Genomic DNA, 27,749 nt, shown 5'->3' with positions numbered 1-27,749 from the left:
ATCAGTATTAGAATGACTTTTATTGTGTTCATCAAAGTAGCAGATGATATGCAGGCCGTCTATACCAATGCGTATTGTGTATAATACGATTCGTAATACATTATAATTTCAGACCTCTGGTCTCCGGGGAGACAAGAACATATCATTGGCAATAAGATCAATCTGGAATATTCTGGGTTTATCGCTCGACTGCCCTGGGTCTCTTAGATCATTCTGGAACACAACAACAGTCTATTAGTACTAGTGTATTCTACAACCTTCTAGAATATAATGCACCATGACAACGAAGGCCTGCAACTCTAACATTAAACATCCGGTGTGTATAAACATAGCATATAATCAATTGACTGAAGTTCAATCAGTCCTTAATAATACTTTAAAATTCAACCACACCTAAACGTATGAACACAACAAGGTTATTCTAACAATTTAAGTAATCACTCCACTGATGAAGAGACTGGCACATTGAAGCTCTAAAAGGCTCTGTTTTTCTATTTTATCTAATCACTTAATTCGGTTCTAGTGGCTTCTCCACGTTGAGTATTATTCTATCTCTCACTCCTTATCTTTATCTTTTTTTTTTATTATTCTATTTTTTCTCTCTTTCTTTTAACTTACATTGTTCTTTTCCATTGTTCTTCACATTAAGGTGTCAATATTTCTCTACAATCTTTTCCTTTTTCCTGACTTTCCTACATGTTAGTAGAGGGTTCAAATGAATATGTTGATGAAAGTTTATTCTTTTTTTTTTTACATTTTTCACAATATTTCATTACAGTAAGGGAAGGTGCAAGACCAAAAGCGACATTCTATTGTATTAGAATGAAAATGTTAGATCCTATGGCAATTAGCATAGGAAGATTAGGATTACAATGCTCAGTTTGGGCAATCCGGTGGACTAAGGGAGAAAGTCTTACGCGGAGGATGTGTTTTTGGAACACAGGCCTGTACGACTCTCTGGGTGAGGGGAAAATAGGGGATTTTTATTTGTATATATATATGTTTTTAAGCTCGGCTCTCAACGGGACCTCATCAATTGGATGTACATCTATTGTAGCTTCGCACTCCAGAAGCATTACCAAAAACTACACAAAAACATGCATAGATTATGGCTAGTTTGAATATAATGATATGGAACACCGGTGGGATAAACAAACAACACAAACGCAAAAGCGTGCTCACACTGATGAAAAAAGAACATGTGGACGTGGCTCTACTAAGCGAAACGCACATTTTAGAGGAAGACATAGATACGTTAGCGGATAACATATACCATAATATTAGTCACTCTTCTTTTGGTACGAGAACTCGAGGTGTAGCCATAGTCGTCAGACGTAAATTAAATATCGAATTAAAAGGGGTATGGTCGGATGCTGAGGGGCGTATAACTATAGCTAGGATTGTACATAATAACAGGAAAATAGCGTTGGCAGCGGTATATGCCCCAAATTTGTACGAAGTGGGTTTCTTCACTTCACTAACCGATGAAATGTTAAACCATCCCGAGTACTCATTTATAATAGGTGCGGATTTTAATGCCATTTGGAATCCAAGGATGGACAAATCTTATCTTGCCTTTTCCAGCGAACAAAAAAATTCATCTAAAGCATTAAAAGATTGATCAAAGACTACAGGGGTAATTGATTTATGGCGTTCACTTAATCCCACGACCCGAAAGTACTCCTGTCGATCGGCGAGACACAACACATTATCCAGAATTGATTACGTCTTTGCATCCCCGAGACTATTTGATAAATATGAAGTGGAAATGATACCCAATGCGCTTTCAGATCACTGTTATTTAATCCTAAAAGCAACATTTGGTATACTATCTTCCCGGGCCCCAAGATGGCGTTTTAATACTATGCTGCTTAACAACAAGGAATTCATTACACAACTCAAAGAAGCTCTCACAGTATTCCTACGGGAGAATGCAAATGCGGTGCAAGACCCCAGAATAATATGGATGTCGGTAAAGGGTATGATCAAGGATTTCACGGATAGATTTTCCTCCATATTGCGCAAAAATCAATGCACAAAACTGTCTGAAATGGAAACGCTTTACTCAACGTTATTTAATTCTTTAAAATACAACAACTCAACTAAAATACAACAACTCAACTAAAATCAAGTTAACGTTCTAAAAACAGAGATCAATGCAATATACAGACAAAAATCGGAAATGCAAATACGCAGCACAAGACAACAGCAGTATTTCCAAGGTTCTAAACCTAGTCACCTATTAGCCATGCGATTAAGAATTAATGCAAAATTTGCAGATATAACTGCCATTAGAAAACAACAAGTACTTGTAACAGACCCCAAAATAATAAACGATACATTCAAAGAATTCTACTCCGACTTGTATAATTCAGAAACGACCTTTGATCAAAACAAATTGGACACATATCTTAATCAAATTATTCTCCCTAAACTTTCGGAGGACGACGCTAAACAGTTAGAAGCACCGATCACATTAGAAGAACTCAAGAAGGCCATATCCGGAATGAAAAATGGTAAGGCTCCGGGAAGAGACGGTATCCCATCAGAAATGTACCTTTCTTGTTGGGACATATTTGGACCCTTATTACTAAATATGATCTTATACTCAGTCAAGGAGGGGAGCTTCCATAAACACCACAATATCGCACTCATTTCAGTCCTTCTCAAAAAAGACAAAGACCCCACCGAGTGCGGTAGTTACAGACCTTTAAGCCTCCTCGGAACCGATGTCAAACTGTACTCTAAGGTATTAGCCATCAGATTGCAAAAGCATATGACGTCTTTAGTTCATCCGGACCAAACTGGCTTCATAAGAGGTCGCCTGATCAATGATAACATAAGACGAATACTGCACGTACTAGATGCAGACAAAGAGGACACCACACCTAAGGCGATGCTATCCCTGGATGCTATGAAAGCATTTGACAGGCTGGAATGGTCGTTTCTATGGGCAGTATTAGAAAGGATGGGGTTAGGAAAAGGATTCATTGATATGATTAAAGTATTATACAAGGACCCATCGGCCATGATTACAACAGGCACATTCATCTCCGAAATCTTTCCGGTATCACGCTCAGCCAGACAGGGTTGCCCTCTTAGTCCCGGACTATTCGATCTATCATTAGAGCCTTTAGCACAATATATAAGACAATCCCAATACATAGAACCAATCGTAATCAAGGGCACACAACATAAAATTAGTTTATATGCGGACGACGTAATATTGTTCATGCAAAACCCCAACACCACATTGCCGCATCTACTCAAGTTGATAGAGAACTTTGGTGATTTATCGGGATTTAAAATAAATTGGCCGAAGTCGGCTTTCCTTCCACTTAACATCCATGCAAAAAAAGACACAACCCTCCCAGGTGCGATACCCATGGTAAAACATTTTAGATGCTTGGGTGTGGAAATATTTCCCACCATAAGACAAACGGTGAAGCACAATTACACAAAAATACAGAACAAAATCAAAGACGACCTGGACAGGTGGGCAAAACTTAAAAACTCAGTACAGGTATCAATAGTTAAGATGGATGTATTACCAAGAATCAACTTCATCAGCTCAATGCTACCGTTACCCCCTCCAGAGGGCTACTGGAAAAGATTACACTCCTCCACATACAAATTTATTTGGAATAACAAACCACCTCGCATAAAAAGATCCACCGCACAGAGAAATAAAGCAGACGGTGGCATGGCAGTTCCAGATTTTTTACAATATTTTAAGGCTTTCACATTAAGACCATTGACAATATGGTTTGATCCCCAGGCTTTGGTATCTTGGAGAGAATTGGAAGAAAACATAGTAGCCCCACAGAGACTGAAGGACATAGCACACACTAAACTTCCAATCAAGCACTGTGAGCGGAAATTTGGCCCCATAATTACCCATGCAATCAGAACATGGCGGGAAACACACAAAAAATATCCTAACCCTCAAAAATGGCATAATCACTCCCATATTCAATAACAATGCACTCTTAATGGGAAAACGTCCTATAAGATTCCCTATATGGGAAGAGCAAGGCATACACTCATTAGGGGATATTTTTAATAACCAGGGCTTCTGTAGTTATGGAGAAATATGCACAAAGTTTAACCTCACCGAGTCCACATGGCTTTTTTACATACAGTTACGCCTATGTTTGAAGTCTCACGGTGTTCCATTACACATACCAGTTGAACACCACAGATACCACAAATTTTTCTATGAAAGAGAAACATTGGGAGGTTTTGTATCAGGTTTTTATTATCAATTACTAGCGTCCTCGTATGAAACCCTTCAACTAGACACTGTCTGGAGGAGGGATATTCCAGACCTGGAAAGTGACTTTGATTGGCAAGAAGCATGGGCAAATGTCCGTCTTACATCAAGGAACCCGGACCATCAACAAATCAATCTTAACTATATTCACAGGACATACTTGACTCCTATAAGACTGAACAGAATGGGCCTGAAACAGGACTCAAAATGCTCCCAATGTACAAATGGAGACAAAGGGACATTTATGCACATGTATTGGAACTGCCCACCAGTTAAGGCATTCTGGAAAGACGTGACCCATCAATTATCAAAACTCGTATCTTGGAATATACCAGTACACCCCTCTGTATTGCTTTTAAATGATGTTTTTGAGTTTGCAGTAAATCCACAGCTAAAGAGATTGGTCTTATCGGGTATCACAGTAGCTAAAAAACTGATCGCATCACGCTGGTTTCAACCGAAAAAAATGTGCCGGAAAGTTTGGTCTCTTACATATCTCGATGTGATATATCAAGAAATATCTACAGCAAGAATTCTGGGTCTCAACGAATCCAAAATGTCAATGTGGGTAGAAGTGGTGGAGAGAATAAAAGCTAGCTTATAATGGTAGTGTCTGGTTAGGAGTGAGGGATAATGGAGGTACTATCCAAGGAGGGGTCCGGGAGGGGGGGGGTTCGAGCTGGAGCATATGTGTGTAGGGTTTTAGAAAATAGGTATTAGGGGTATGTCCTATATAAACATTTATATAATTGTTAATTTCGCTGGATATACACTGTATACGGTTAAAATGTTATTATAGACTTTTTTTTTTGTCTTGTTTCTGTACTTGCATGTAATTTTAACCACCTTGACTGTTAGTTTCATTATGCATTATGTGTTGAGTACTGACTTTTAATAATTTTTGTTTTGCAATAATAAAAAAAATATAAGAAAAAAAAAAAAGGAGTAGGTAGTCCACTCTCAACAGGGGTACATATGGCGGGGGGTTCTTAACCACTACACAACATATGGATCCAGAGGCAGGGGGGTGATCTAATCTCATCAGGATAATCTGTTTAATTTATTGATTCTTTCTTTGTTTAATAGTGCAAATAAATAAAAGCTAAAGCCAGTGTTAGTCACACCTGGGATGTTATTGAGCAGCCCGAGAGGTGGTCACCTGGTACAGAAATGTGTCTAGAATTAGCTGTTATTACAGTAGTACCAGTTTGTGAGAGCAAAATGCCTGCAGAACAATAACAAAAATGTTAAGAAAGGAACAACTTCACCAGGTTCATCAAGTGCATTGTTTATTATTGCTTTTTATTGGCGTTGCCATACAAACTGCATATAAACACAATCAAAGTCTGATATTTGGTATTAAAAACAGCTGACAAAGCTATTAATAGCCCATTATGGTCTAACTGTGAACATTAATGGACAAAAAAAGCTGCTTTAATGTGTAACTCAACACAGGCTACCTTTGACATGAAAGAAATTGGAATTATATTTTGAAAAAGCTTATGGACCATCTCTCACGCACAAGCAAGCAAGCCTTGTGATGAATCAAGCTTTGCTCGTAGGCTTGTCGTTAACTGAGTGAGTGACTGACAGCCCAAGGGCCCACTTGAAGAGGCACTTCATGGGTTGTTCCTGTTAGGCTCGTTGCCATGGTTACGCATCGTCGCCGCCGCAGAGCAGGAGCAAGGCCTTACGGAAGTCACCAGAAGTATCCCCCTGCACGCACGCACACACACACACACATACAAACTATCATACAAGTGGAGAGTGTGTGTGTGCATGTGTGTGTGTGTGTTACAGTGGTTGCCACTGGAGACTACCGTAAGGCCTTGGTTGGTACATGGTTAGTTTTCCTTACCTTTAGCCCTGGTGAGTCACTGGGGACATTGTGGATAAAAATCACCTATGTATTTAACAAGGCGCTCCAGGGATTGGACAGTTATGCACATGGCTGAATTTGCTCATTGGCTCCAATTCGAACGCTAAGACCAAATTTGTTGTTTGACAACACAGCGAATGGCAATGTAGGACTTAAGGGAGTTAAGGGGATAGATCTCTTGACGTACCCTAGTTTATTGACAGACCGCTCTGGCAGGATTAAGTGTTGTCACGGCTGCCTGTATCTGATCTAGGGCTGTCTTAAATACTTCGAAGCTTCGTTCGATGGGCATGGGATTCAAATGGGAAAATAAAATTTTAATATAGAAACAAATTATAATTAAAAGAAATTATAATATATATATTTTTTTATAAATCTTGCACCTCCAATGCAACGGACGTCATACGCCTCATTAACTCCACCTCTCTTTGTTAACTACAACAAGCACATGGAGATTCCTCATTAACTCCTCCCTGTGTTGAATACAACTTGCTGCTTTTATAAAGCCTCAAATGACGGCTTACAATATTTCATAAAAGCAAAGTGTTTCGTTTGTCTAAGATTTAAAAAGGTTTAAACTTTACAGCACTGACAATTCTCTAGTATTTTTACCTGTGTTTGATAAGACACCCAGTCAGCAGCAGTGTCCCGACCCATATACAAACATGTCTTAATAAAACATGCTTAATTAAGTCGAATTCTGCCTTTGTCTCTATTACTACATATAAATATTTATATAATTGTTTGCTTTATAGACGAAGGTTGCAACATAATTATGTAATGTAATGTCGTTGGCTGTGTAACGGAGAGCAGCCGCCCAGGCAGCGCAGCTCCCGACTCATTATTAATTTAATTAATTAATCCAATCCAATCCACTTTATTTATAGAGCACATTTAAAAACAACAAAGTTTACCAAAGTGCTGTACAAGTCCCACAACATAAAATTATAATAATAATTAAAAATATATATTATAATATTATTTTTTTTTTTTTTTATATCTCAAAGCTTCGAATTTAGATTGAATCTCGGCCCGAAGCTTCGACGACCAAAAAAAGCTTCGAAGGTCAGCCCTAATCTGATCTAATCAGAAGTTAACGTTACGTACTGTAGCAGACAGTCTCATCCCTTCTGGTGCAAGGATAGAAATATTAGGGCCTTATCATTTCTGTGTTGCGGAAATCACAGAATCCTTCTTTAAAAACAGAACGGCGGAAGGTGACGGAATTGTGAGCTTTTGGGAAAACCTGCAGAAATATTATGACATTTCTTTCTTTATTATTACCATAAGATTAACAGAAACATGATTCTACACCAAGGCAATGAAAACTGGGGCCAGAGCAGTTAAGTAAGTTATTCTCGGCTGTCTGCATTGTCTCATTGGCAGACAAACGAGGGGATTGTTTGCCAGTAATCCATGTGGTTTCTTGATGAAGATGATGAAGCCAAAAATGTTGATGCAATCTGTGATCAACGAGGGGAAAAGTTTAAAAGTCATAACGGATGATCAAGTACGTTTACAACTATGGCGGCTGGGTGGCGTAGCGGAGATTGCGCTCGTCACCAATGCAAGAGACTCCGGTCTCGAATCCCGGTGTCAGCATTGCCTGCGGCTTGGGCCAGTCGTCATACTATCTCAATTGACAGAGGTAGCGGGTGGAAGTCGATGGGTGGGGATTAGACGTTGTAGACAGCGACTCCTACAGGTCGGTTGGGTGACGCCACAGCAGAGACAGGATGTAGCGGGGGGTAGTGTGAGCCTCCCATGCGTTACTCCTCGCCACTGAGAGTCCTCGCTGTCTGGTGAAAAGATGTGACAGGCTGCCTCCTCGTGTACCGGAGGGGACACGTGATGCAAGGCTTCTATCCTCACTACAGCCGACCAGTGGGAGGCATAGTCTAGCAACGTTCAAGACAGGGAAGGGGAGCATTGGCAATACGAAATTGGGATGGGAGAAAAATAGAAAAATAAGGAGAAAAAGTGGATCCAAAAAAAAGTACGTTTACAACTCAAAGCAGAGCAGCCCCCGTGAACGCAGTCAGTAGAAGGAGGCATATAAGATCACGGTCCGTCGGGAGCATATCAAGTCCCATTCAGAAACCCCGAGATGGATCCTTGGATGGATCCTTTTGGCTGCCTACACCTGTAACGTGACTTTCCTCCAGAATGTCCCCAGCATCTCAACCCTCTAGCCCCACTAGAGATCCTGTAGCTCCCTCTAGTGGTAGGGTACGGCAGAACACCTCTGTGTGTGTGTGTGTGTGTGTGTTCATTTTACAGGTAAAGTGTAGTTTTGATAACAACAAAGAAATATCAACAGCTGAAGAGGACTATTTCACAGTGAGGCTGAAGGTGCATGCTGGGTGATGTACATCGGTCAGTTGTGAGGCGCCTTTAAATGTTGGGCCAAGCAGTTATCAGGTATTGTTAATCACTGGAGAGTGAAGAGGAGGCATTCCTTTTTATACCCTTGAACATTGAAGAAACCAACCATTGAAGTATCCAACCTGGTTGTTAATTGTGCATTATATCATTGCACATACTGAATATGTACCTTGCCTATGCCGTGTTACGCCTACACAGACCCAGAGGCAGTGCTGGACTGATGCTGCATCTCAATACAGCTGTATTAAGTCTGTGACTCTATTGAGATCAAGTCTGTGACTATCAAGCTCTGTATATCAATCTCTATCAAGCTCTGTAACTATCAAGCTCTATCAAGTATGTGACTATCAAGCTCTGTAACTATCAAGCTCTATCAAGTATGTGACTATCAAGCTCTGTAACTATCAAGCTCTATCAAGTATGTGACTATCAAGCTCTATCAAGTATGTGACTCTATCAAGTATGTGACTCTATCGAGCTCTATTAAGTCTATGACTCTATCATGAATTTTTCGCTGAATTTCCCTCGGGATAAATTAAGTATTTATATTCTATTCTATCAAGAGCTATCAAGTCTATGACTCTATCGTGCTCTATCAAGTCTATGACTCTATCACGCTCTATTAAGTCTATGACTCTATCAAGCTCTATCAAGTCTAGGACTTTATCAAGCTCTATTAAGTCTATGGCTCTATCAAGTCTAGGACTTTATCAAGCTCTATTAAGTCTATGGCTCTATCAAGCTCTATCAAGTCTAGGACTTTATCAAGCTCTATTAAGTCTATGGCTCTATCAAGCTCTATTAAGTCTATCAAGTCTAGGACTTTATCAAGCTCTATCAAGTCTATGACTCTATCAAGCTCTATCAAGTCTAGGACTTTATCAAGCTCTATCAAGTCTATGACTCTATCAAGCTCTATCAAGTATAGGACTTTATCAAGCTCTATTAAATCTATGGCTCTATCAAGTCTATTTAACTCTGTAGCACTCTGAGACTCTCAGGAATGTAGGGTGCGTTATAAATTAAATGTGTTGTTATTATTATTATTATTGTCAATGACTCTATCTAGCTCTTCTGGGAGGCTGCATCAGATCATTCCTGTGAAAGTGTATGTGTATGTGTGTATATGTGTGTTTGTGCATGCATGTATGTGCGTGTGTGGAGTGTATCTGTGCATGTCTGTGTGTGAGCATGGTATGTTTGCATGCATGTGTGTGTGAGTACCTTGATTGTGGAATGCAGAGAGGCGGCAAACAGCCTCCTGAATTCCACCCTGATGTCCAACATGTCCACCTCACTACGAGACGCCATCACTCTGATCAGAGTCTGGTCGTCAGTCCCCGCTCCCTACAACACAAACACACACACAATATCTTAGGGTTGGGCGATTCATCGATTTTCAATTTAAATTATGATTTTGGCTTCCCACAATAATGAAAACAAGATCATCGAGATAAAATGATTATTGTGCCGCATGCCGCGTTGCTCTGGTTTTGTCTTGTCTTGTAAATGCAGTGCACCCTTCCGTCACAGTGGTGCGCTTCTTTTCATAGCGATGTCATTTTATTTCTCATCTTCAGATTTTAGGATTTTCTCTAAATAAAGAATTAAAGGTCATTTGAACTGTGATGTGATAATGGCGATCAGTGTTACATATCATACAGTAGCACCACTGAACCACTGAACGTCTATTACCATACGTCATCGTTCCCCCTCTCTGCTGCTCTTCCTGTACTGTATACCACAAGTATTTTATTAGATTTGAAGATACACAAAATCATTTTCCAGTGATGCAGAGATTTCTCATGAACTAGTAAGTAACTTGCGCTATTCAGGCTACATAGCTAATGCTAACGCCAATGCTTACAACCCACCCTTGTTGTTATAGTACCCAAAACAACCATGTTGTTTCCAAGTCAGCGGAATGTGAAATGAGATTGGAAATATTTTAGGGAAAATGTTTTGGCTTGATATCTTACTTTACATTACCATCCAGTTCAATGCGATGAATATAATTTGTACTATTTAATGTGATTTTGCATACTCAACAGAGAATATATCATGATATACTGTATATTGATAATTCATCATGGTTATCAGTCCTTGTAGCTAATTGCCCAAAACAACCCACTGGGATTACTGTTTTTGCTAGCATTAGAACATGCGATCATAACAAAATTCACAGCCAGATATTGATGAATAAATGGATCATGCAGGCCTGGAGGAACTACCACCAATGTGCCTCCAGTGCCCGACCTTGTTCTACTGTACCTTCATGGCGTAATGCAGGGTCTCGGCAAAATAGGTTGGTACATTCCTAGCACACTTCACTGTAGGAGAGAGACAGGGAGAACTGTTTTAATCATTCAGTGAGTGATAAGAGGACTGCACTGGGTTGCACCAGGTATGGGTAAGTTATCCTAAGTTAGGGTAGACACTAGAGGCTTAGTAACTACAAGTTAGTTTGTAACTAAATTAGTTACTAAAATTGGTTGCACCACAATTATTTAGGGCATAACCTTACTAGTTGAACGTAAAGTCATAACTAAGGCAAGTGGCCAATCAACGATCACAGATAGTTCCATCGTCATGGTTACTGTGCACATTATCTTGCTAGCTGGCATGAGCCACTTGACACCGTAGCACATTGTAGTAAACTACCGGTAGTCTAGATCGATATTGAAATATCATATCACTAAATTAGGGCTCTACTGGATTACTGTGTTGCAAAATGGCAAGTAATTGGTGAAAAAACTTAAATTAAAAAAATGGAAATAAAAGGAAGAAAATAAGGGCATGTGTAACTATTTCGTTACTTTAGAGTGATGTTGTAACTTATCTCCATGGTGCAACTACTTTTATGTTAGTAATGCGTAAATCACAACTGAGTAAGAAGTTACGTTATAACTAGGCTAAGTCTGAACGTACACACAGCTGGTGCAACAGGCTGCTGGTGTTTATTGTGTAATGTGGGTAAAAGCGTGTGTTCCGTACCGACTGCCAGGAGCAGGTCCCTCAGAGGCCCCGATGTCTCCCTCTGGAGGCTCTCCTCCATCTCAAAGCCAGTCATCTTCATGTAGGAGTCAAACACTGACACACACACACACACACCACGCACGCACACACACACACACACACACACACACACACACCACGCACACACACACACACACACACACACACACACACACACACACACACACAGTCTGTTGCTTATGTGTTCCAAACTGTAACCGTCATGGAATTAATGATGATGTTTATATCTCTCTCTTATTCTTCATCTCTCTGTCTGTCCATCACTCTCACACATACAGTGGCAGACACTTACAACACGCATGCAGTCACACACACACACACACACACACACACACACACACACACACACACACACACACACACACACACACACACACACACACACACACACACATGTGGATGTACACTGTGCATGCACAAACACCACACCAAGGGCTCTACAGTGCGACTATTTCACTCGCATTTGCCCCTAAAAATAGATATGAGTAATGGTTTTGCATAGTGGGTGTGTCAACGCGCAATTGTAATTTCCTAATAGACACAGAGCAGAGCGGACCTTCAATTCTAGAAGCTATGACATCTAGCTTGAGTCTTCAGCCCTGCGTTTGACAGCTGTGTGACAACTTCTCTCGCGAGTCGCACTGTTTCTATGTGTAAACTCCATGAGCAACGTGTCCAATTGTCTAACTGCTTTTCATCCTCGCCATTCTGAAATGCCCACGTCGCGCTAAAACCTTAAATAATGTTAGCTGTTAATGCTAACTAAGCTATCCCTGGGAACGCTCAGAGGCATCCACTAATGAGGGAAGTGGGGGCTGAGTCCGCCTCCCCCCGCCCTCCGTCCCCTCTCTCTCTGCTAACAATCCTGATTAGATTCTTGAACGTATTTCATTCAAAAGGAAGATATTGATGAACATTAGCTATAGTATATAGCTCAGCAGCTGTAACAGATTTATTTTTTTTATCCACTTTTTCTCCTTATTTTCTATTTTTCTCCCATCCCAATTTCGCCTCGCCAATTCTCCCTTCAATTCTCCCCTCCCCTGTTTAGAACGTTGCTAGACTATGCCTCCCACTGGTCGGCTGCAGTGAGGACCAAGCCTTGCATCACGTGTCCCCTCCGATACACAAGGAGGCAGCTGTCGCATCTTTTCACCTGAACAGCGCAATCTCTCAGTGGCGAGGAGTAACGCGTGGGAGGGACACGCTGCCCCCGTTACTTCCTGATTCTGCTGTACAGGCGCACCAACCGACCTGTAGGAGTCGCTGTCCACAACATCCAATCCCCACCCACCGGCTTTCCCACCCTCTAATACTGCCAATTGTATTAGTATGAACGACCAGCCAAGCCGGAAGCAACGCCGAGAGCTGGGCTCGAACCCAGCATCTCCTGCGTTAGTGGCGAGCGCCTTGCCCACTGCGCCACTTAGCCGCCCTAACAGAATTATTTTTTATAATTTTTGATTATTTACATTTCAACAGCGTCAAAATATGAATTTTAATTATAATTAATTAAATAATTGTATAGAGAATTTACCATGTTCTGTCATCTAATCATATATTCCATTACCTTTCCTATTGGTATCGAAGTCAAAATGTCGGTATTGTGACAACACTACAACATACAAAATCCGCTGGACAACCTATATCCTTTGTGTCTAGTAGGCATGGGCCAATGTGTGATTTTGGTGGTATGTGCTATTATTGCACAGATGTGTGTCCCTTAGTATGCACACGCACACACGCTTGCACAGTATAATATGCATGTAATAAATAGTTTGTTAATAAACTCAAAATGTTTCACTGTGCTCCTAAATTTCTTTGTGCGCTCCTAAATTTTTTCATTTAGGAGCACATGTGCTCCTTGGGAAAAAGGTTAGCGTAGAGCCCCCCCACACACACACACACACACACACCTACACACCTTTCCTCAGGTGCTGTGCACTCCTGTTTCCCAGGATGCTGATAAACTGCTGTTCATCAGTACCGAACTTCTCCTCTCCTGCCTTGAACAGAGCCTGTAACCACAAAACACACATGGTCTATTTAGAAAGTCACAATATACCATATATAAAACTTCAGAAGAATCATCTATGAGGCTGGCTTAAAGGACTGTGCCCTTGAGCAGAGCAGTGAATCCACAGATTCTGCAGTGGAGCTGTTCAGCAGAGCTGTTCAGTAGAGTTGTTCAGTAGAGCTGTTTAGTGGAGCTGTTCAGTAGAGCTGTTCAGTGGAGTTGTTCAGTAGAGCTGTTCAGTGGAGCTGTTCAGTAGAACTGTTCAGTGGAGCTGTTCAGTAAAGCTGTTCAGTAGAGCTGTTCAGTGGAGCTGTTTAGTGGAGCTGTTTAGTGGAGCTGTTCAGTGTTCAGTAGAGCTGTTCAGTGGAGCTGTTTAGTGGAGCTGTTCGGTGTTCAGTAGAGCTGTTCAGTGGAGCTGTTTAGTGGAGCTGTTCGGTGTTCAGTAGACACACACACACACACACTTGACCATTATGCCCAATTTCAGCCTCCTAGGGCGAAACCCGTGGCCACTAGATGGTGGGAAATTTTTTGTGGACCAACCAACCAACCAACCAACCAACCAACCAACAGAGTGACCTATAGAGTTGCTGGTCGTAGCTAAAGAGACAGCAATATCCTGTTTAGCTGCAGCCTGGCCTGAAGAGAGCCTATAGGTGCTGTTGGAGCTAGAGCTGGCGAATCAGGTGGCTTTACCTGGGGTTTGGGAGCTAACTGACTGCCTAGTGCCTACAGTATCATTCCAGGAAGTGAAGATACAACATAGGGCTGAGCAATGCCCAAAATATCATATATTATATATCATATCATATCAATATCATATATATGGGTTTTGATATTTTTCAGATTCTGAGTACACCAGTATTTGATGTAGTATGTACTTATCTAGTTTTACAATGTGATATGACATATTATGTCTTTATCTTGTAATACAATAGTCATTGTACTATTTCATAAAAAAAAAGTATATTTTATCTTTTTTTTATTAACTTAAAAATATACAGTATGTATATATATTTTTCTGGTATACGGTATAGTCAAAATCCATACCTTTGGACAGTATACCATCATATTTGGTACACCTCCCAGCCCTAATACAACACATATCACAGTTCTCATCCTAGTCCTTCCTTCCTTCCTTCCTTCCTTCCTTCCTTCCTTCCTTCCTTCCTTCCTTCCTTCCTTCCTTCCTTCCTTCCTTCCTTCCTTCCTTCCTTCCTTCCTTTGTTTATGTAGATTTTCAGTTTGAATAAACAGTCTGCTCTCCACTACTGTTGGCCTCGGAATGGAAAAGTGACCATACAATGGAAAACGAGAGCGTAGGTTAGGGTAGTGTAAATATTGAACATAACGTTGGATGCAGCTAAGCCCAATTTAGCACTGAACCAACTGGTGCAATGGAACCCAGGAGCATGGGGCATTTAATTTAATTAAAATCAGCATACAACTTCTGATTTGCATCTTGATTTAATAAAGTGATACAGAACATTGTGTATATGACTTGAATCCTGCCAGAAGTCATGTGAGATGCAAAAATGCTGGATTCATAAGGTACTTAGCATCTAAAAAATGGCTGATAACCACCATTTAAATCAATGAATGTATACAAAATAAGTTGCAAAATACATTCTGATAAGTAACCTGTAAAGTAACCTGTCAAAATGATGTCCTATGACCTCGCTAGAGAATTCATGAAATTAAATTCCACAACTTTCCCTGTCTGGAATACACCTCTCAAAATGCCATGATATTCCAGAAACTCAAGTGGGAACCCTGACAAGAGCCGTAGGAGCCTTCTGAGGAACATTTACAGACACCCTCCACTAGAGGGTGCCATTTTCTCTAAACTCACTCTAAAACGCTCATCTCCGCTATTACAGAGAGCACCCATTTCGAAACCAACACTCAGACACACGCAAAACCAGACATGCACAAGCATGCACGCGTACAACAAGCACACACACACACACACACACACACACACACACACACACACACACACACACAGGCCAGTGTTTCGATCTTATTACTCCACCACACATGTGACAGAGTCACAGCCTTGAGCCAAACAACAGTCAAAGACGCCATTGAAAGAAAAGAGGCTCTGGTTATTTCAGACTCTCACAACATACAGTAGGTTAGATCAGCAAGCTTGTGACTGGAAGGTCGCCGGTTCAATCCCCTTGCCTGGCAGAAAAAAATCTAGGTGGGGAAGTGAATGAATAACGCTCTCCCCTACCTCAATACCCACTGTTGAAGTGCCATTGAGCAAGGCACTTAAACCACAACTGCTCCAGTGAACCTACCCATTGAAAATAAATGCTGGGGAAAAAAACACTTACCTCAGCATCAGCCTCAATCTTCCCATCCTGGACGCCCTTCTCCCTGCTGGCCTGGGAGGAGAGACAGAATATATGAGAGGAGAGGAGGAGATGAGAGGAGATGAGAGGAGAGGAGAGGAGAGGAGAGGAGAGGAGAGGAGAGGAGAGGAGAGGAGAGGAGAGGAGAGGAGAGGAGAGGAGAGGAGAGGAGAGGAGAGGAGAGGAGAGGAGAGCAGAGCAGAGCAGAGGAGGGAAGAACAGAGGAGACTCACCTGAAGCAGAATAACTAGCAGTCTCTTAAAGTGTCCTGAGGTGTCGCCAGATATGTCCTCCTCCAGGTCATCATCATACTCTGAGACACACACACACACACACACACACACACACACACACACATACACACACACACACACACACACACACACACACACACACACACACACACACACACACACGTGTTCATTTTGGTGGCAATTTTTTATTTTCATTCAGTTTTAGCCTTTTGAATAAGATGTTTATTAGTCTTAGTCACATTTTGTTCAATATTGTTTTATCAATATTGTCCAAATCTGTCTTCACTTCTAAGGGGCCGTCTTCATTGCAAATCATTCGGTCAGTGCAAGAATCCCAAATATGTAGCCAACAGTACATCAGGAGGCTTCAAAGGAAAACACACGCTATCTTGCCTCAAGCATTATGCATTTTGCCTGAAGATTATGATATCAGTGAGGCATGTATAGAAATCAATCTGCCATGGGGGGAAGGGGGGCTAACTATCACATGAGAGCTCCATAGCAACAATGTTTCCATCAACTTCACTAACATGAGATGCAGAATTTCTATTTGATTGTATTTATTTAAGTATTAATTTAAAGGAATGCATGCTACAATATCCACGCCCCTTGGTACCTTTTTGTCTTTATTGAGGCTGAGAGGGAGACAGAGTAGGGGAGACACAGGAAAGAATGTTCTTTATTGAGACAGTAGGAAGGCTGAGAGGGAGACTGAGCAGGAGAGACACAGTAGAGATGGTTCTTTATTGAGAGGGTAGGCAGGCTGAGAGGGAGACAGAGCAGGAGAGACATAGTAGAGAAATCTCTGGCAAGATTCCATCACTCGTATCCGTAGGCGGGGGTCTTACTACACACGCTTGTAATAAGAAACTGTTCAAATGTGTGCTTTGCAGCTCCACATTAACCTAGACATGTTCTCAGCATTTCCTGGAGTCAAGTAAGTTAGGCTACACTGAGTCACAATTTTGCACAAGTGAGGGGCTGCTTCTGTGAGCACTCTGGGACAGAGAGGAGCAGAGCAGATGGAGAGGGGTTGGGTTAGAGCTCTGGGACAGAGAGGAGCAGAGCAGATGGAGTGGGGTTGGGTTGGGTTAGGTTAGGTTAGGTATGCCATATCTGAGGCAGGGCACACCCTAATTTAATTAATTGTAAAACATCAGCTTCAGTAAAGAACATGTACTAGAACATGTCTAAATGGATTCTAAAGTCAACCTCAGAAGGATCAAATCAAATCAAATCAAATGTATTTGTATAGCCCGAAATCACAAGGAAATGTCCCCATGGGCTTCTTTAAACAAGTCAAAAAGAAACATCACAATAAATGAAGAACAAAATCCACCATAAAGTCCAAATATGCAACACTCCCAGACATTCCCCAGCGAAGGTAAGGAAAAACCTAGCAATAGGAAAAAAGCACCACAGGCGATGTGGAGGAGAGAAACCTTAGGAGGGCCGTTCAAAGGGGGATCCCTCAACTTGGCAACTTGGATGTCGGTGAAAATATAGTGTTGATATGGATGATCGATGGGTTGAGAATAAAACAGGCGAATAGTTGGAATGTATGTACATATAATAAAACACATATATGTACATGCAATAGCAACTGGGGTACATAAGAACATTTTTGAAAGATTTAAATAGAATAGAGCTAAGAACAACAAATCAAATCAAATCAAATGTATTTGTAAGGCCCGACAACACACGTTAATGTCCCCATGGGCCGGACACGTCTTCTTAAAACAAGTCAAGAAGAAACATCACAATAAGTCAAGATCAAAACAAGAACACCGTCCATAAGGTCAAATTTCTTTTAAATAAATGCAACACTCCCAGACATACCCCACGCGAAGGTAAGGAAAAACTCACTAAAACCTAGCAATAGGAAAAAATGCAATGTGGAGGAGAGAAACCTTAGAAGGGCCGTTCAAGGGGGGGATCTCCCTTCTTAGATGTCGGTGAACAACAACACAAGAAAAAGCATTTTGCACAAGAATGATGCACAGTCAGGGAAGTTTGTGTGTGTGTGTATGTGTGTGTATGTGTGTGTGTGTGTGTGTGTGTGTGTGTGTGTGTGTGTGTGTGTGTGTGTGTGTGTGTGTGTGTGTGTGTGTGTGTGTGTGTGTGAGTGCGTGCGTGCGTGTGTGTGTGTGTGTGCGTGCGTGCATGCGTGTGTGTGTGTGTAGGAACATGCTTAGTACATTGAGGCAGTATCAGTGAAGAAATCAAACCCATCTTTCAAGCAAGGCAACAAGTATGAAGTACACAGGACGAGCTACACTATGCTTGCTAATTAGTAATTATGTTAACGTTAGGTAATGTAACGTTTAGAGGTAACATGGGACTGTTGTGTGAACGAATGTATTCACAAAATACATCACCAGTCAATGTTATTGAAGACTCCTGTGACCAATAAGAACTTATGATTACTTCCCCTAACCATGTTTTCATGCATTTCTGTATTACATGATATGGCCGCGATATACATTTGGCCGGTAATTTGAATCTTATCGGCCACGTTGGCCAGCCAAATAAATTTCTAGCGGAAACCCTGGTGTATGTGTGTGTGTGTGTGTGTCTGTGTCTGTGTGTGTCTGTGTGTGTGTGTGTGTGTGTGTGTGTGTGTGTGTGTGTGTGTGTGTGTGTGTGTGTGTGTGTGTGTGTGTGTGTGTGTGTGTGTGTGTGTGTGTGTGTGTGTGTGTGTTACCCTTTCTATAAGCAGCAGTGATGTCCTTGATCTGCTGACATGTTCTGGATGCCAGAACCTCCACCAGAACCTTCTCATCGGTCCCCGCCCCCTGCAGGAAACAAAAAAGTGGAAATGAAAGTTGATATCTGGTTTCCACCACACTCACCTTTCTGTCTCTCCCTCTCTAATATTGTGTCTGTCTGACAATTGATGTCTGTTCCTGTCCATCTACGGTATGTTACACAGGGGGCGTGGCCTAGAGCACCTACCTTAACGGCGCTGCGCAGTAACTCCATGTCATAGGTGAGGGGAGGTGTCATCAGGGCCACGACGAGGGTCTCGAACTTCCCCCCAAGCTCACCCTTCAGGTCACTGATCAGATCCTGACAGGAAGATTTATCTTTATTTATTTCATTTAGTCTTTATTTGACGAGGAAAGTCCCATTGAGATTCAAAATCTCTTCCGAGGACGATCTGGCCAAACGTGGTTACACAATGAAACATAAAACAGATAATATAGTAGAAAGTAGAAATACAAAGTGGTCAAAATAAATAGCTTGCATTAAAAATGTAATATTACATCAAAATATCGTATAACTATATCACAAGTCACAGTCAGGATCGGAAACAGGAGCAAACATCTTGCATAAGATCTGTGTTTGAACTGAGTTAAAAGAACAACGTGATCCAGCTGGAGCTGTGGCTGAAGGTCGTTCCAGGACCAGGGTGCAACGTAATCAAACGCCTTTTCACCCAAGACAGTTCTGACTCTGGGGACTTTAAGAAGAATACAGGACTGCGATCCTAATCTATATGCATTGGTGGATATTTGGAGAGTGATCAAGTAAGAGGGCAGTTTACCAATGATGCTTTGTAAATACAAAATGTACCAGTTTATCAATCTTCTGATAGCTAATGAGCTCCAGTGTAGTTTCTGATACAGGTTAGTGGTGCAAGGTTAGTTTCTGATACAGGTTAGTGGTGCAAGGTTCGTTTCTGATACAGGTTAGTGGTGCAAGGTTAGTTTCTGATACAGGTTAGTGGTGCAAGGTTAGTTAGTGGTGCAAGGTTAGTTTCTGATACAGGTTAGTGGTGCAAGGTTAGTTTCTGATACAGGTTAGTGGTGCAAGGTTAGTTTCTGATACAGGTTAGTGGTGCAAGGTTAGAAATAAAACGTACAGCTGAGGAGACTAATGAGGGAAGCAATGCTTGTTTAGAAAAAATAAACCAAGCTTAAATTTCCCTTTTTTTTGTCAGATTGCAGATTCGCTCGTTGAAGTTAAGGTCCTTATCCAACCAGACTCCCAGGTACTTATAGCTTGAGACACGTTCAATAAGTGTGTTATTCGCTGCTGTAAAGAGCTAAGTTGTTAGGGTACAGATACAGGTACATCTTTTCAGTTTTGTTGTGGCATTTTCCGCGATTGTACTACAGTTTCACTTCATCCAGCTAACCATGTGGCATTAAATGTTTCCTTTGCGGTCGAGGTGTCCAACCTCTTAATATCTAATCTATTTTTTAGAGATTGTAGCTATTGCCATTTCCTTTCATGTAACCATGTAGCGCAGGATGTGACACTTCCTCTGCGGTTACAAGATGGTTGTGATCGTTGTGTTTAACTTTGTCGTGCAGAGTCGCTGGCTTTCCTGGGGTTGATTTTGTACTAATGCTGTAACTAAATGGTGCAATTTGTATGGTTTTATCTTGCATAACACACACTGCAGGGAGACTCTCGCAATGTTGTAAGCCATGTTGTGGTTTAAGCTTGTTTGTGTTCTATTCAGAATGTAACTTTTTTAGGATATAATTATTGTACATGTCTCACCCATTAGTGCGGTAAATATTACCGCTTAAAAAGGGGAACACCAACCATTTCCAAAATGCATACGTTATTACTGTGGCCCAGGACAATCCCAGCCCTCACATCCAACTAAAATCACAAATGCATCAGTTCTTTCTCTGATTTCTAGCATTAGAAGAGAGTGGTGCGTGTTCACACATATCGATGGAACTGTCCTGGGGCACAGGAATGTTAGGAATTTGAATTCTTAAAATGGGTGGCATTCCCCTTTAAATGTGAACAGTTCTGATGATGCTGTGGTCATGTGTGTGGTCATGTGGGCGGTACAGTGGTTGTGTAGCACCATGTGGGCGGTACAGTGGTTGTGTAGCACCATGTGGGCGGTACAGTGGTTGTGTAGCACCATGTGGGCGGCACAGTGGTTGTGTAGCACCATGTGGGTGGCACAGTGGTTGTGTAGCACCAGTCTAACCTTGCCGTGCAGGGTCTTGTAGGCAGCCCTGATCTCCTGCCTCTGGGCGTTGCAGCGAGCCGTCAGCAACTGAAGGATGGCATCCTCGTCCGTCCCTATGACAACAACCGCCACGGTTACTTATCCGAGCCACTAACAGCTGTTTACAACTGTTCCCGTGAGATAGAGATGTCTTAGCAGGTGTTCCAGGTAGCATAAACAGAGTCGGATAATAACAGAAATCACAAAACAATTTGTTCATAATTGAACCCTTCAGGCATGAAAGTCAATATAAATCAGTTCTGAACTCTGTATTATGTATATACTCTGTATATTTTGAACATGTATTGTCAGTAGTGAAGTCAATATATCACTTTAAATCTTTGAATCAAAACACTAGTTATTTATCATCAATATGTGTTTAGTTTACTTATTTTTTTACAGAATCAAACCCCAAAACACAACAACATTATAACCAAATCTCTATCTGGGTCTAACTGTATGGAATGGTCCCCAGGTGAGTTTCCCCAAAAGAGAGTTAATGCAGCAACACACAGGTCCAGTCTCTCAGCCATACATCGAAAGCAGAAGCTGTGTTTGTTTGCTGACACAGACATGTCTCAGATTTCATCCCTTCTCCTCGTGTTACATGATGACACCATACTGTGAGTCACTACAGCTGGGCCTGCAGCCTGGGATCAGCCTCTCCCGTCGGCCTGTCTGAGTAGTATTGACTACAGGACTGAAAACCACCACTTTCCTTCTCAATATCCAATTACTCAGTGCTGAATATAGTCATACAGAGCAGCAGTGGATGTATGCGCACACACACACATTAGGGCTGTCGGAACAAATTTCAATATAAGGTGGTTCTTTTTAGAACTTTTTTTTTGTGATTCTGAAAATATCTGCCTGCAATACAAGCCAATACATGAGTATTACATAAAGGAACACACCGACATTATGGGAAATCGGGATAGGTGCGCTTATCGAGATAGGTGTTTTAGGTCAACAGCTAGGCTAGCTGATCCGTATCCGCTTCCATTCATTTGTGCTGTGCTAGGCTAGCTTGCAGCCGGATAGCTTTCTACTGAACGCACAGGGAGGAAATCTGTATCTGTCTTCTTGTCCGACTCTGGAGAAGATGGGTAAGTGCATTCCCCATAATGTTGGCATGTTCCTTTAAAGCGCAGCCCAATGCATGTTTTCTATTGGTTGTACCCATAGTAACAAAAACACTAAATTAACGTGTTAATTGTGAGCATTTTATGCCTGCTTTGATGTGGTAATAATATGTACATTTTATCTTTAATATTTTAATTCCATTTGAATTTGCCTCATTTCAGCCTATTGATAGTTGATTGGTATTCTTAAGGAGTCACAATACACATCCCTATACACACACACACACACACACACACACACACACACACACACACACACACACACACACACACATACAAAACAAATCCTAAAAGGTAGGTACAGCATAATATCTTACCCAGTCCTTTCATGGCCTTGTACAGTGTCTCAGCATCTGCATTGGCATTGAAGCTGGCGCTGGCTTTCACACTTCCTCTGCTGGCCTGTAACATGGGTGACAGATAGGAATAGAAGGAGGTCTGTAGTATTGCTGTTTACTTGACATAAAAAAAAAGCTTCCATAGCAGGCAGATAAATAAACGTTGTTTGATTTGGATGTGCTGGACTACATTTAATGTCTGAAAACCCTTACATGGTTTACTGACTTTAATTTGTTCTCCAATATGAATATTCTAATGTTTAAAGTTGACATGTATAACATGTCTGTTATATTGTTTGTAAAGTAACTAATCACCAGAGGCCCCACAGTACGATATTAGCACGATACTAGGGTCACGATATTGTAATATTGCGATATATTGCCATTTATTACTTTTTTTCAACTGCAAATGATGTCCCAAAACAGAATACTTTGTCAATATCTGCAATAAATATATACATACATCATCTGTTTTATCTAATAAGATTTCGAATACGTTTTAGTCTGTTCACCTCACTAATAATCATTTTTATTGCAGCAAAATGGGATTGTCAAGTCAAAATAAAAAATAATAATAATGAATGAATGACCTTTATTTATATAGCACCATTCACAGCACGAATGCACAGGGTGCTTTAAACTACAGCATAACATAAAATAATAATAAAAAAAAAAACTAATAACTATAATAATAACTGCATGCAATAAATCACAATATATTGCTGTATGGATTTCCCCCCACCACCCTTAGTACCTAGTGACTGCCGTTGCACAGACAGCTGCAGTGTCTGCACTGCAGCCAATGGTGGCAACACATTTGTTATTATGCTGGTTATTAACATACTTTAATGTCCCCAAACAGGACTGGCTCATTAACAAGTAAGGAGATGAGGCCAGGTAATTTCAAAGTGGACGTTCATTAGATTGATCGATAGATTAGATAGATTGAGCTGAGACACTAAAGTCAGAGATAATGACCTCTTGCTTCCCTGGAGCAAATACTCTCATCAACAACTCTCAGCTCTTGAGATATTCCCTCCACACAACTAAATTAACTACACACATTGACACAGGCCTGTATAACATATGCCATTATTCCACTAGCCTACTTGCAGTAGAGTCACAACTGATACACATTGGGTAGATGATAATGGGCATGCAGTTCACAGCCCCTTCACAGCCCCTTCCCTTACAGGAGACAGTGGACAGCAATAACCCTGCAATCTGCAATCCAATTCCTTCTTATTGCAACAGAGCACTAACAATCAAACATTAGTTCAGACTAGGGGTATAATATAATATAATATCATATAATTACTATGTTAATATTAACATGCATGAATTTTCCTCTTGGGTCAATGAAGGCACTGAAGTGAACTGAGCTGACACAATAAGAGGCTCAATGGCTCAACAGAAGGTACAGGTTAAGAAAGAGGTGTTTGGAGAGGGAAACCACGGGAATGTCTCTGGAATGAGTCACGCCGAACGGAATTCTGACCATGGACATCTGAGAAAATCTGGAACGCCAAAAACAAGTCACTATAACAACCAGGATTTTGTCTGTCAGGATGAGGAATGCCAAAATTAGTCTGACTATGTGCTCCCTCTCTCTCTCTCTCTCTCTCTCTCTCTCTCTCTCTCTCTCTCTCTCTCTCTCTCTCTCTCTCTCTCTCTCTCTCTCTCTCTCTCTCTCTCTCTCTCTCAAAGACACACACATACCCAGCACCACGAGCCACACATGATCTAATCAAGTTTCTGATGGTTATCCAGGGACTAACAGTCCAACAAGGAGGTGTTTAGAGGACACAATTAACCAGGAATGCCAACCGACAACACAAGAAAATGACACAAAAATGCATTTGGAATGTTAGCCGTTGGAATGTTAGCCTCTCGTCATGCGCTTCTTGTGTAACCGCTATACAGCTATAGTTATGTTCTATCCTGGGAGGCAAGTTAAGACACATTGACCCCTCACACACACACACACACACGCACACACGCACACGCACACACGCACACACACACACACACACCTACACACATACACACACACAAGGGGATCAATAAAGGAATATCTTGTCTTATCTTACATGCCCACACACACAAACAAACACACAATACAACTGCAAGGCTAGGGGATAGGAATCTGTTAGCCACACTATAGCAGCTTGTCCTCTCTGCCCCTGCTCTCATCTGGAGAAGTCAGTTGGGCCTTATCACTCCTCCCTCCCACTTTTATGGATGATGTTGCTATGGAAACCACCCACAATCCATGTAGTTACTTCCTGCACTAACTAGAAAGAAAATGAAGGAAGTTGCCCTCTGTACTGCCAAATAATACTGTGTATAGAATTGTGTAACCATGACATAATGGTTATCTGTATGCAGCCTATAGCCTATATTAATTAGATTCGATTCAAATGTATTGTCATTATACAGCACAAAATAGGTTTGGCATCCAACCAGAGTGCAAATGTAACAGTAAAGTGCAATAGCAATACACAATGTACAAGTGATTAAACTGGGTATAACATATAAATTAGTACTACTCAGTAATAGTGCTAATCAGATGTATGTACAGAGTTGTAGTATTAATATGTACAGTGATACATGTATAAAGACACTAGTAAGTCATGCTGGTAACTAAGAGTAGGTAAGGGATATGTACAGATATAGATATAGTATATAGCTTAATCTGTTTCTGGAGAAACATCATTTTATGGATTCAACAGTTTATAGTTTCATGTCTCAATCTAAACTGACCTGACCTGAACTCCCTGGCTGTTCCAGGGTGGAGAGAGCAGCTCTCAGTAAGCAGACTGCCTGACTGTTCCTACTGTAGGTGGAGAGAGCAGCTCTCAGTAAGCAGACTGCCTGACTGTTCCTACTGTGCCCAAAACCCCCACCACCTCCTAATAGACAGTCTCCTCCCCACCGCATGTATATATTCCCTCCCCGCCGTATGTATATTTCTCTCCCACCCACCCACCCCCTCCTAATGTACAGTCCCCTCCCCATCATATATACTCTGTCAGGATCTAGGGGTAACAGTACTGTATATTTGAATACCGTTTATGTCACAAATGTATCAGTACTAAATACCTATATGTCCCTATGCCATAAATGTCATGTATGTTGTGTATGTCATAAATGTCTATATGAATTGAAAATGGGGGACCCTGATGGAAACAAGACAAACGTCTTTCTCAGGTCTGCATCCCCTTAACAATTGTATGTATTGAGCCGTACTGTATTGTACCCATCTGTTCCCATCTGCAATCTGTTAAATAAAGTTTTCATTCATTCATTCATTCATTCTGTAGGTGGAGAGAGCAGCTCTCAGTAAACAGACAATACATTTGCATAAGTAAACATCATCAGTAGAATCCCAATGTGGTTGGTTCTGGTTGGTAACTACACCCCAGAGAGAAAGAGAGAGAGACGGCTCTGATTCGACCCCGAATGGTGAGTGAGAAAGGGCCCTGAGAGAGAGTATGAAAGACCCACCCCGACTGGAATAAAGTGAGTCATACACTGAACTTCCCAACTTCCCCAAATTCAGCCCCTCTCCGCTTGCGCTTGCACATGCGCACTTTCTCTCTCTCTCTCTCTCTCTCTCTCTCTCTCTCTCTCTCTCTCTCTCTCTCTCTCTCTCTCTCTCTCTCTCATTCTCTCTATCTCTCTCATTCTCTCTCTCTCTCTCTCTCTCTCACACACACACACACACACACACACACACACACACACACACACACACACGGATACACCCAAAAAATGGGGGAAAGAAAAACTTTATAGTGGGAGGAATGGTTCTCATTAACAAAAAAAGACGAGACAAGCTGCATTACAACACAAAACAAAAAAAAATACAATGTACATTATAATATGGTGGTTGGCAATGGCTGCCTACTCTTAGTTATCTTTGCATAAAACAATTCTGCTCTAGTTAGTTAGCTGTGACTAGAACAGCAAATATATATATCAAGTTCAAGTTCAAGTTTCAAGTTAGGCTTATAGGGGTAGGTAGCCTATATATTTTTTTACTGTGGACAAGAGAAGGCTATCAATTTTCAATAAATTATTTACATTTCGATAACTCCTCAGTATTGTCAGATAAACGATTATTTAATCTGAAGTGGGCGTTGTCTTCGACTACATTTTATGTGAGTCATGCATTTGCATAAATAACGGTATGAAAGAATTGAATACATCTTGCTAATCTTAAAAAAAATAAAAAAGGTGTCATCCTAATTTGAAAACGTTTGTGAAATTAGACTACTTACTTACCATTTTGACAGTCGGCTTAGGTTTTTATTCAAGGATACGTCTGAAAGAGGGGAAAACAATTAATTGTTGTCTGAAATTCGACAATATTGCAACATGATAAGTATACGTTTTCCACATGGTTTAAACTTTTTGAAGAGGGCAGAAATGACATGTAGCCTATTGTGTAACTCGAGCTAGAGGCTATGTAACGTGAGGCTATGCTGCCAAATGTTACTCCATCTGCGGCTTTACGGCTTTTATCTACAGGTAGCCCCAGACCACACAACCTGAGAGAGGTGTCTGGTTGCAAATAAAAAGTGATATTCTATTCTATGTTCAACAATAAGTGTGTTAAAAACTTACCGGGGGAAAGTTTCGATGGTTCAGTCCAGACAATGCACCGGGTTCGCCAAGAACGAAGCTAGGGAGAGGTCCGGACGGGAGAGAGTGAAGGGGGAGAAGAGGGACGGGCGAGTACTACAGTCGGAAAACTCCGTTGTTCGTGCGCGCGCGTGCGTGCGTGTACGGACCACACCCCAATGACTAACCACCTCGCGCACAGTACAGTTCCCGAGGCATTCTGGGAGATGTTGTTTTTTTATTTAGAAAAATGTATGCCACAAAATCACAGCGTATGTTTGTGTGTTTTTATTAAACCATTATAGCAACCAATTGGTGGAGAAAGAGCGAGAGGCATTAAACATTATCCCCCCCCAATGAGATACCAAAAATTGTACAGTACACTTAATCGTACAAATCTTATAATAATAATGCAGGACCTCTTTAGACAGGTCTTTATTCGGCATGCAACGACACAA

The 27,749-nt window shown here is 41.2% G+C and overlaps 1 protein-coding gene across 2 annotated transcripts; it reads right to left on the bottom strand.

Annotated features, from left to right (window-relative positions):
• Window positions 1-5,545: 5,545 nt before the first annotated feature.
• anxa5b (annexin A5b) lies at window positions 5,546-27,412 on the bottom strand (the record flags this gene model as incomplete). Of its 2 annotated transcripts, XM_084318133.1 has the most annotated exons (13): window positions 5,546-5,989; window positions 9,762-9,884; window positions 10,809-10,867; window positions 11,532-11,627; window positions 13,498-13,591; window positions 15,933-15,983; window positions 16,184-16,263; window positions 18,909-18,999; window positions 19,160-19,273; window positions 21,165-21,259; window positions 22,645-22,729; window positions 26,953-26,992; window positions 27,295-27,412. In XM_084318133.1, 12 exons carry the CDS (start codon window positions 26,953-26,955, stop codon window positions 5,927-5,929), a joined length of 954 nt encoding a protein of 317 aa, XP_084174259.1. In that variant the 3' UTR covers window positions 5,546-5,926. The 2 variants fall into 2 exon arrangements, with proteins under 2 accessions (XP_084174259.1, XP_084174258.1); XM_084318132.1 differs by lacking the exons at window positions 26,953-26,992; window positions 27,295-27,412 and having other exon boundaries at window positions 22,645-22,738.
• Between the last annotated feature and the right edge of the window lie 337 nt (window positions 27,413-27,749).

Source organism: Notolepis coatsorum (genome assembly GCF_963971535.1).
Source record: "Notolepis coatsorum genome assembly, chromosome: 7".
NCBI classification, from domain to species: domain Eukaryota; kingdom Metazoa; phylum Chordata; class Actinopteri; order Aulopiformes; family Paralepididae; genus Notolepis; species Notolepis coatsorum.
Note: the sequence above shows the minus strand (reverse complement) of the source record. Positions and strands in the feature narration are given on the sequence as shown.